General features: G+C 40.4%; 2 protein-coding genes across 13 annotated transcripts in view; both read left to right on the forward strand.

The window, feature by feature from the left end:
- LOC121535453 (muscleblind-like protein 1) overlaps positions 1-6,523 on the forward strand; it is a 79,142-nt gene extending 72,619 nt beyond the window's left edge. For 7 of the 12 annotated variants that reach the window (XM_041842539.2, XM_041842538.2, XM_041842537.2 and 4 more), the window contains 5 exons: positions 14-49; positions 1,101-1,186; positions 1,468-1,512; positions 2,153-2,218; positions 2,967-6,523. In XM_041842539.2, coding sequence (XP_041698473.1) covers positions 14-49; positions 1,101-1,186; positions 1,468-1,512; positions 2,153-2,209 — 224 coding nt within the window. In that variant the 3' untranslated portion in view covers positions 2,210-2,218; positions 2,967-6,523. Of the gene's footprint in view, positions 1-13; positions 997-1,100; positions 1,187-1,467; positions 1,513-2,152; positions 2,219-2,966 lie in introns of those variants that run through there. The other 5 variants (XM_041842542.2, XM_041842545.2, XM_045205990.1 and 2 more) reach the window with 3 other exon arrangements.
- A 2,428-nt stretch (positions 6,524-8,951) lies between these two features.
- Positions 8,952-11,262, forward strand: LOC121535454 (ras-related protein Rap-2b). The gene is made up of 2 exons (XM_041842547.2): positions 8,952-9,812; positions 10,212-11,262. Exon 1 carries the CDS (start codon positions 9,243-9,245, stop codon positions 9,789-9,791), a length of 549 nt encoding a protein of 182 aa, XP_041698481.2. The 5' UTR covers positions 8,952-9,242; the 3' UTR covers positions 9,792-9,812; positions 10,212-11,262.
- Positions 11,263-11,653: the final 391 nt, after the last annotated feature.

An 11,653-nucleotide genomic window follows, 5' to 3' on the forward strand; every position in this document is an offset into this window, starting at 1 on the left:
GGCATTTGGGCAGGCTCAATATTCTGCATGACCCCCACCGCCGGTGTTGGTAGGTTCCAGCATTCCTTCTCCACCAATTAGCTTTCAGCCTCGCCAGTGACTCGCACGCCATCAAAATCTAACTAACCATCACACAGCTAAAAGGTGGCACCTTGGCTTTCTGAAGCGAACCCAGATAGTTTTCTAGCATGACTCCCAATCTGTTTGTGCTGTCTAGTCAATGATTATTGATTAATCAAGACAGCACAAACAGATCTGGTATCTAGCTAATAGTTTAATAAATAATGATTAATCAATAATCATTAGTATGATCATATCAACATGTAGTTGGATCTGCCTTTGCTTTGACACATTTGAACCCTGTATAAAGCCTTTGACACATTTGAACCCTGTATAAAGCCTTTGATACATTTGAACCCTATAGCCTTAGACTTCATCAGTTCACAAATTATCTCATCATGGGTGTTGGTGACTTGGGAGTCACAGGGTTGGTTGTGGCATATAACTGAATCATTTGCACATTTCATTTGTTAATGATACTGTATTTAGTCATATCTCTACATTTAAATACTGGAGATATGTTTTAATGGAGGTTTTATTCTGTTTCGGGTGTACTACCAAACATGTTACTGTAAATCCACCTTGGACCCTAAGCTGTGATTGCTTGACCCCTGGCCCTTCTCTGCCCTCTCTGTTGACAACCTCAGCATTTGGCTGGTATAACCTCATTATGCCATCCGCAGATGTACCACTCTGAAACCCCTATACATTTTACTCCCATGGCTGCATTCCAATCAGATATCTCACTCCCTTCTCTTCTCCCTCATGTACTTTTCCTCTTCAGATCAGATTGATTGGTCAGAAAGGACTGGAAGTGTTCAGGCAATATAGTAACTGCCTCCCCTAACCTTCTTATAGTGTTGTCGTTTTCCTATTGCTTACACCTATCCAATCCTCTCAGAGGGAAAGGGAGTGAGTTATAGAATTGGAATGCGCCCCCCACACCACCTGTCCTTCACATTTATTTGCCTGGTGGCCAATTGGCCACACTCCACCCCTCTGTGTGTTGTTGCTTATATGATTTTCCCTTCTGACAAAAGTACCAATGATGCACGGTGGTACGCCAGCATCTGCAGCCACCACATCTGCCACAAGCGTTCCCTTCGCAACCGCCTCAGCCAATCAGGTTTGCTCCTCTACTCTCTCTCTCTCTCTCTCTCTCTCTCTCTCTCTCTCTCTCTCTCTCTCTCTCTCTCCTCTCTCTCTCTCTCTCTCTCTCTCTCTCTCTCTCTCTCTCTCTGGTTGTTAGAAAAGTACATCTTTCATGTTAATGGTGAACTTTTAATGTACTTATTAAATACAAGTTAAAGATATTATTAACTTGTCATTCTGGGGAGACATTTACTGTATGTCGTTATAATGTCTGACATCGTTTTAACCTCGATTTTTGTCCTTTCTCATTTTGAGGACTCTTCCTTATCAAAGTTGACTACCAATGAGTACATGCAATTGGTATGTATGAAGAAGTTTTCCTTATTTTCGCACAGCAGGTGCTGGCAGCAGTTGCTATCTGTGCCATTTGGCGCTTGGGTTATGTTCTGCTGCTGCTGCCTACGTAGGGTATCGCATGCAGTCAACGCTATTGCAGTGTCTGAGGATTCCACATGTTTCTGCTACTTACACGCCAGAGCCCTTTAGTGAGGAGACATTGTAGTCTGTGTTGTAGAAGTATACAGTATGTGGTCAAATAGGACAAGGGATAGAAGACATTGTCATATATAAAAAAATATGTTTGCCTAGACTGGGAGTGCAACAAGCTGTAAAAGATAAAGAAATTAGATTCAACTTTATTATCCCCAAGGAAAATGAGTTAATCCTTAACTAACTGCAGGTCATTTTTGTAGCGCCCAAACATTATTTTTTAAAAGGAGGTCAACAAATTGGAGGACTTGAGTTTGCATGGGTAGCCACCTCATCAGGTGTTTTATCTAGGCATCGTTGTAACCACATTCTGCCTTATCTTGCTATCTTCATCTCCATTTCGGTAATGAACTCTGAGATTTGCGTAAAACTGCTGATGTGTTTTTGAGGGGGGTTCCGATTATATGCATAAGATGTGTTTTTGATTTCTCTGCTCTGTCTCCATCCACAGATTCCAATAATTTCTGCCGATCATCTGAGTAACCACAAGTATCTGACTCAAATGTAGTCAAGAACAGTGAGTTTCTATTAATCTCTGTTTCTTTACAGTATGTTTACCTTCCAGCACCACCAAGAATATCTGAGTGCATCTAGCCAAATTATTTACATTTACATTTTAGTCATTTAGCAGACGCTCTTATCCAGAGCGACTTACAGTTAGTGAATACATATTTTTTTTATACTGGCCCCCCATGGGAATCAAACCCACAACCCTGGCGTTGCAAACGCCATGCTCTATCAACTGAGCTACATCCCTGCCAGCCATTCCCTCCCCTACCCTGGACGACGCTGGGCCAATTGTGCGCCGCCCATGAGTCTCCCGGTCGCGGCCGGCGGCGACAGAGCCTGGATTCTAACCAGGATCTCTAGTGGCACAGTTAGCACTGCGATGCAGTGCCTTAGACCACTGCGCCACTCAGGAGTTTGGCAGCATTTATGGCAGCATTTATTTCCTACATCCTTATACATTTAAAGGGGCAATCTGTAATAGCTACATACGTTTTGTAATTTAAATTAATGATATATACCCGTTGAGCTATGTCTATGAATTTGAGAGTGGTTACATTTCTCCAGCCCCATCCCTCAGATCTTTACCAAAACAGTGGTGGGGTCTCCGCTTTGTTATTGTTTGAACTGTAGATTGCAGCTTTAAGCAACCTTTCAGAGAACAACGATAAGATCCAGATATTGGAAGGCTAGCTACATTTTAAAATAACATATAAAACGTACTTCTTTAATGTAATTCCTCGCCTCTTGTTTTGCAGATCCAATGAATGGTTGATGGCACCATCCAAGCCTAAAGAGTTCAGCCTTTATGTATATAGTGTTCAGAATGTCAAGCAATGGACAGGAGGAGCATCATCTCTCAGTCACTCTGGAATGCTGGTCTTGTTACGCATGCAAACATCGGTGTGCTCTGTTGATGCCATGACACACACACACACACCTCCTCGTCCTCCAAGTCAACGTCCAGCTGAGAAGAGGAGTGTCTGTCTGTCCATCTGTGCTGACAGACAGACGCTGAATACATTAGCAGTACACCTGTGTGTTCAAACACAAAACCATGGCACTCAAATAATTTTTTATTTTTTTTGCACACACACAAGGTTGGGACCGATGTGTTGTTGCATCTAACCTACATAATACAGTGTTGGTACGTCGGTAGACCAAGACAGAATGTTTTATTCACTTCGTTCTGTTTTTAAATTAATAGACTTGTGTTAATGGTTTACAAAAACATTTGCAAACGTGCCCCTTGAATTTGAATTGAAATCAGAAAGGCACAACACATTTTAAAAGGAATATTTAGGCGAAACGTCAGAGCATGTACAGTATTCTGTTTTTAATAAGGCTTCTAGTGAAACTAGATACTAAAATGAGGGTCAGAGACATATGAATGTTCTGGGTAAGAAACACACCTGTGTACCATTGAAAGCACAGCTTTAAACACCATAGAGGCCATGCATCCCAAGCCAGAGTGTAATTTCAGCAGTGTTATTCTGTTTACCTAAGATATGTGTTTTGTATGGCTCGAGTTTTGATTTTTACATAATTTCTCCATTGTCTAGTTGGTTTTTTAACATTGTGCCATTTGCTTTGTTGTTGATATTAGGAATGGGGTCCTCTCCAGACTTTTAAGTCATCAATCTCCTAAATCTAAAAAACAGAGGTGCCTTTTCTCTTTTTATCGATCTGTTTTTGTTTAGCTTTTCTTTTTGTGCTTTATTGTTGTATTTATCAGACGGGCTGAGCTATGGCTCAAATAGGAGCTCATGGTGACTGGGGAGCTGTACGTCCGTAGACTCTAAAGCCTGTTGAAGTGATGTGGGACGTGCTAGCTCTCCACCAGGTCTCGTTTCCTCGTCCTCAACCTTAAAGGTGGAGGGACTCTAAAACTGTGTCTGCAAAGAAGCACTGTCAAACCACGTGTTGTTAAAATAAGAAAGTGTGACTTAAATGAGGTCATAAGAAGATATGGCACTTGGTTGAGTGTTTTTGTGCTCCCTAAACCCCATTACCCCTGTATAGGCTCATTTAACTTTATTTGAGGTAATACAGCAAATCATTGATTTGATGTGCATTTATCAAACAGAAAGAACATCTCTCCCTTTTTGATCTGATTTCATCCGATTCTGGATACCAAAGCACAGTTCTGCTCATGCACGAAGGGTTACCGAAGTATATGGCCAAATTCAGGAAGGTTCAACACAGAATTGGGGGAGCAGAGAATTAATTTCAGAAACCTTGTTTTCACATGCCATTATATGTTCTGTGATTTCTTTAGTTGTTTTTCTGTTTTGGCTGATGTGTAATATATCTTTACTGATTGTAATGTACCTAATACCTATTCAATTGTATCTATTGAAGCCTTAGATTACAGGACTGGGTTCCATCCCAATCAAATGTACTTTCAATCACCATACAGGCAATGAACACCAATGATATTTTATAGTCCGTACACATACAGCTTGTGTTTTGTTTTCTTCTTCTTTTTTTTTTATAAGTAACAATTTACTCTCTTAAATGTCATTGAATTCATGTGCTATGTATTACTTAAGGATTTGAATATATTTGAATATTTAGTTTGTAGATTTTTGCCTTATTATATTCTACTTGACAATATTGTTATATAGCCATTGTAGATTTTGAGGTAGTATTACATTCATAACTTTTTTTAAACCATACTCATAATTAATAATAACATGTGGAGTCAGATAAAGTATTCAAATCATTCATGTAGCTGGATGTCTCTTTAGATTGAAGAGGTTCATTATCAATTCATTTTGTTGATCAAAGACCTTTTGATATTGATACAAGGAATGACATCAGTTGGTTGGTTGCCGAGGCATCAACTCTGGCTGATGATGAATGTTTCAACTAGCTCCTTTTTTTCTTTGAGATCTTGTTTGAAAATATATTGTGTCGAAATGTAGATTGTCCATGTTTAGAGAAGAAGGAAACAAGTTATTTTCTACTTTATCCATTTAAAAAATATATATTGTTTTAATATTTCTTAAGATTGCCCTGAATGTCAGGCCAAAATGAACAGTGAGATTGATGGGTCTCTGGAGTTGGGTGAATAGTGAGATGAGAGGTGAAGTAGTGGACTTTGCTGAATCGGAAAGGTCGGTAATGCTGCAGATGAACGATCTTTAAACTAAGGGACAAAGGTTGACTTTTTGCACTTCTGTATATAGTCAATGAACAGAGAAAAAACATGTATCATATTGAGATATTATTTTGAATAAAAAATTATATAATTATAAGGAATTTTGTTAGGTTAATTTAAAACATCTAAACTGAAAGACCAGCTAAACAAATTTGCTTGCAAAAATAAAATAAAATCGCAACAGTTTCTCGGCCAATGCATTCAGAAAAAGCTATGCGTTTTTTGGCTTATTTTGTCAGTGGCTTGTAGTTTGCAAGGAAATTCTCAAGGGGAACATGCCCCCCACGTTCACTCCCACTCCCCTTGTAGTATTTTACATAAAACAAATAGCCTATATTGTCTATATTTCAAATGTTGGACCAGGCCCTTCATGTCTGGCCCTACGGTACAATAACTACAATCAATTATACTAGAAACCATATTATATTTTAGTTTGATTTGACTGCATGTAAAAAAATAACACAAATGTAAACAAACTATATAGGTAGATAAGGAAAATTCATATTTTCAATTTACAAAATAACATCTACATTTGGGGAAATGAGACTGCAGACAAGTCATCTATCACTTGTGAAATAACATTTTACCTAGAAACTCCATGAGATCTCAAGAATAAAATGTAATGTTAACACCAAACCACCCAATAAATATTCTCTCATCACAGTAATATTACTCAAGTCAACATGGACTCACAGAACACATACAGCTACTGCTACCAGACAACTGTGCACTCAGCAGGTGAAGGCTCACCACCATACTAAATGAATAGGTAAATACTATTTCAAATGAATGTAACCGTCTTCAGTCAAGGTCAACTTATTTCTGACTCGAGGTCGCTGTATAAGTGCTATCGAACCAAAGCGTCACTTTCTCCAAACCAACCAGTGCTGCTCGGACAGATTTCACTGTCTCTCGGCTTATTAAACCAAGGTCTCTCTTACCTGCTGGGGGCACACATGCTTAACTGCTTATTATGCGTAAGTGATCACTTACATTTTTTGCTTATAGTTGCTACAGAATAATGTACTACTCTGTCTTCAGATTTGTTTTATGCACATTTTATTGTTGCCATAAATACTCTTGCTGTTCTGAATTATAAAAAAAAAAAAAAACATGAATAAAAATAAAACTGATTTGCTCACGCAACTCATCTATGGTCTCCATGTTTGTCTGTTAACTTAGTCTATGAAACATTACTTTAAAGAGCATCCAGAACACATCTGAACATATTCCTCAAAATAAGGAGGCACTCTGACATCACATGAAAACAGATGATCGAGTTCTACATCAAACTTTAGTGTCATTGCCATCTAGTGGACAAATAATTGTCTATTTCCAAATAAAACCAGTGAAATTGGACACCTATCTGTTCTGCAACGGGATGACTCCTCAGCTAGTCAAAAGTATTGTAGATTAGTTGAGTCAGCTGTGCTGGAGCAAAAACATGCACACCTTGTGGCTGCCTAGTTGTGAATCATGTTTGGAGACCAGCACTGCTTTATGTTATCATACTGTACTGTCTGGTTCATGATGACAACAAACACAAGAGCTGTAAATGATGATCTCAACAACAGCTATGAATTTGCATTTCAAATCCCGCTGAAATGCACTCATGAGTGTGTGGAAGACTTATGTAGAGCTTACATTGGGCAGGAACCAGCTTTGATTGACAATTAAACCGCCGACTAGGTGAAGATTATGTCGATGTGCCCTTGAGCAAGGCACTTAACCCTAATTAATCCAGTAAGTCGCTCTGGATAAGAGCATCTGCTAAATTACTAAAATGTCAAATGTAATAGCTAAACATTAAAAAGTGACACTCCAGTCTTCTTTTCACCTAATTTAACACCTGATTTACTTAACAAAAGCCACATCTCAATAGGTGGTCCAGGTATGTCATGACATTGCAAAAGTGGAGGAGGGGCGGGGCTTTCCTGTTTTGTTCTCTATTGCTCTGGTGGATTCCCATTAGACCAACTCCTTGAATGCCCTACTTTTTGAAGTTTGCAGTTGTGTCTAAAAAACATTTGTGTGTGCTTTACTGTATGTACTTTATTGTATATACTTTACTGTATTTTTGGTGTGTGTACTTTACTGTATTTTTACTTGGGATATCGCTTTTCAACAGTAAAAGTTAAAAAAAAAAAATAGCTGGAAGAAATCAGGACTGTTCACTATTTTAAAGTGAAATCCTTTAAGGAACTATGACCCAAGGCAGTCAGCCTACTTTGAGTGTATGTATAGCCTACTCTCACACCAGCGAGACAGATAGGACACAGACTCCATCTCGAAACCAGGGGATGGTGATGTCATTATCAGTATGTGCCCTGGGGCATTGGGAACCTGTCTCTCTGGATTTTACACAGATGACTTACACGTCCTGTGTCAGAGAGCTTCAATGATGACAAGACACTCACCTTTCGGGGAACATAATAGTTTTCTGTTCCATTGCTTCCTTATAGAAATAGTATATCCCCAGTTTATGGTGATGTTTGTTAAAAGTAACTGATGCCTTGAGAAAATGGCATATTTCATTCAGTCATATATTTCATAGAGAAAATATGTCTAAAATAAACATGTGCCACAACCTATATTTGTATTATTATGTACAAAATGAGAAGAATAGACTCTTGAAATACTCCGGTTAAAATAATGTGAAATGTTTGGCTTCTCCTAGTCTGCCATTGGAATACAGTAACGAATAGCTATTGTAGTGTTGCAATTTTCTGACCTGCCTGGGAATTCCATGTCATCTGATTTGCAACTCTCTTGTCATTCAAATGGTGGACAGATGCCGAGTTCAAAACAGCTGTGAACTCGGAATTATCTGACTTCTGACTTCAATGCATTCAAGACATTTTTTACATTTTAGCAGATGCTCTTATCCAGAGCGACTTACAGTTAGTGAGTGCATATATTTTCATACTTTTTTTCATACTGGCCCCCCGTGGGAAACGAACCCACAACCCTGGTATTGCAAGCACCATGCTCTACCGACTGAGCTACACGGGGCCACTGAAATGGTCATCCAACTCGGAATTCCAAGTAGGAAACTCGGGTATACTTCTAGAGCCCCGACTTCTCGACAAGAAAATCATTTCTGAGTTGGATGACCATTCAAATCGATTTTCCCAGTAGTAGCTATTTTTTTTCCCGAGTTCCCAGTCTTTTTGAACGTACTGAAGTCGGAGATTTTCCGAGTTCCCAGTTGTTTTGAACGCGGCACCACTTGTCTTGAAAGCACCAAGACACTTCATACGTTTGTCACCCCCTTTCAATGGCCTACATTCAGTTTAATATAAATAGCCTTTGCTTTACTGTACTATGACTAAAGCTGGGCCTATAAATGATTAGCCTCCTGATCTCAGCCTCGTCATCATATAAGATAACTATCGGGGGAGACGCCCTGGACAACAAACTTCAAGGCTTCTTGTAACAGTCATTTGTTACAATAGCACGGGTCATCTGACTGACACAAGAGTGATTGACTAATATTTGCATTGAGTAATGTTTTGGGTGACTACCCCTTTAAGAAAACGGAACTAAACCTTGGCTCGTGACGTTAGTTGCCTTGCGCTGAGAAACAGTGGGCAGGAAACGCCAAGCAGAGAGAAGTGATCACGCTTTCCAACACCATGGCACAGTACAAACAATCGAAAATGTGCTACACCGTATATTATTAAAATCCGGGAACGGCCACTGTTTTCGGCTTCTTACCAAGACCTTCGGAGACGTTCCTCGAAAGCTTTTCCGCCGAGGGATTTCACAACTACCACCCGTGAAAGGTGTCTGCGCCTGCGGTCTAAAAACATCGGGGCGGACCACGGGTGGAAGAGGATTCGTAGAGAAGGGCTGTCTGTTTTCTGGAGCGATGAGGGAGTATAAAGTGGTCGTGTTGGGCTCGGGCGGCGTGGGTAAATCAGCATTGACGGTCCAGTTTGTGACGGGATCCTTCATTGAGAAATACGACCCCACAATAGAGGATTTCTACCGAAAGGAGATCGAGGTGGACTCGTCGGCCTCTGTTCTGGAGATATTGGACACGGCTGGGACCGAACAGTTCGCCTCCATGCGAGACCTGTACATCAAAAACGGGCAGGGATTTATTTTGGTCTACAGTCTGGTCAACCAACAGAGCTTCCAAGACATCAAGGCGTTGAGGGATCAAATCATCCGAGTGAAAAGATACGAACGAGTGCCCATGGTTTTGGTTGGAAACAAGGTGGACTTGGAAGGCGAGAGGGAGGTCTCTTCCGGGGAAGGCAAGGCGCTGGCTCAGGGGTGGAATTGCCCGTTTATGGAAACTTCTGCAAAAAATAAAGGCTTGGTCGACGAACTGTTCGCAGAAATCGTGAGACAGATGAACTATTCCTCTTTACCCAGCGGTGGAGATCGATGTTGTTCTTGTGTGCTTCTCTAAGAAAACATGTTTCGTGCAGCTGTGAGTGCTTATCTATGTGAAACCCATCAAACAAGCCCTATTTTGATAACTTGTTGATAACAAAATGATACGGCCTCTTTTTTTTTTATTAAGCGACCGTCAATATAGAAAGATGCCAACTGTTGTATTATTGCACACACCGTCGAGGATGACAACAATCGATATTGAAATAGCCTAAAAAGTGTTTACATGACAAAGTACTTGAATGTTTAAGATTTTAGTTTAATATCACACAGCTTTGTATTTTACACTTCTCTGGAAACGTGCCTCGATGGGAACGTCATATTGTGAAACCTAAGAGGGACACTATTTTTTTGTTGTTGCTTTGTTTATGCTATGAAAATGTTTAGTGGGGTTTGATTACTGTTGAGTTGTACTTTTTTCACGTCTTCTGGGCAGGTCATTCAGGCCTGGAGAGATGGATTGGAGGACTCCTCCCTCTGCTGAACAGGGAGGGTCCGCTTTCTGTGGATTCTGCTGGGCTCAAGGAACGTTTGCCCCCCAACATTGGAAACTCCCTGCAAAAGCTCATGTTTTGATTTGTACAGTGTCAAATAAACCCCAAACGCCAGGCAGTAAACCTGCACTGGTCACTGGAACTAGCCTAAACCTGAGCGTCCAGTTCAAATAAGACTAAACATAACAAATAGCATAAACATCACGCTATTGTACATTACCTGCAGAAAAATGCCTACTCAAGACATGGGGCTTATTCATTACGCCGATTCTGTTGCAAAACGCTTCTTAAACGGAAGCAAATGGGGCGGGACCTACCTGAATTGGTCCAATAGAAACTCGTTTTGCTCTGTTTGCTTACGTTTGGTTCTTAAACGGTTTCCGTAATGAATATGCCCCTGGAGTGTGGTGGTTTGAATTTTTTGTGTTTTTTCTTTGGGACTGGTGACGACATTGGATTGAATACAAAACTTGCTCTTCCCCTGCCAGTGTCACACTTTGATTTGCACAAACAAGGACCTTAAAGATGTTACTGACGTGACATGGAGGATACACATGACTGGACCCCATGTCAAGTGCCTTCCTAAGAATTACACCTGTCTCCATGTGCCAACCAAGGAGCCCTCTAATCACAACAGTACTTTACAGTTTGTTTGATTTCAGTTGGGCTCATAGTGAAAGTGTTAACTTCCTTTTTGTATTTTTCAGTGAGGAAGTTGAGGTGTAGACCTAGACCAACAAACAGTTATTTCATGGCAAAGTTTGGCCTATCCCCCCCCCCCACCACCACCGGTACTAATTCACCGAGAATATGAACCTGAGCTTTATGCTGTGGGTTCAGAGAAAAGTAAGCCATGTTTTGTGTTTTTATTTTAATGATTACTTTCTGAAATGTGAAATCCTGATTCAATTGTAATTTTGACCTCAGACAAGCCTATTACAACCCAGCTGTCTGGATTGGAGGACTTTTCAATACAGAAGGCGTTTTATGTAACATTTTGGTGTATGCTCTTCATTCTGTTGGCGTGTGGGTGCGTGGGTGTGTGCTTTACACTTAAACGTGTGGTCATTAGCATAAGACTATAGATCCCGTGTAGCTCAGTTGGTAGAGCATGGTGCTTGCAACACCAAGGTTGTGGGCTCGATTCCCATGGGGGGGACCCCCCAAAAAAGTATGACAATGTATGTAATACTGTGAGCCCCTCTGGATAAGAGCATCTGCTAAATGACATACATGTATAGGCCTGGTCCACAGACGATGGCGTCATAGTTTTTCTGATTAACTGTCCCAGGCCTGGCTCCTAACAGGTCCTCTACAGTACAGAAACCCTATCTCTCTCTGCTTTGTCAATGGTTGAACATAAACACAACTTTACTGTGATGTA

This window comes from Coregonus clupeaformis, chromosome 21 (assembly GCF_020615455.1).
Source record: "Coregonus clupeaformis isolate EN_2021a chromosome 21, ASM2061545v1, whole genome shotgun sequence".
Taxonomy (NCBI): Eukaryota; Metazoa; Chordata; class Actinopteri; order Salmoniformes; family Salmonidae; genus Coregonus; species Coregonus clupeaformis.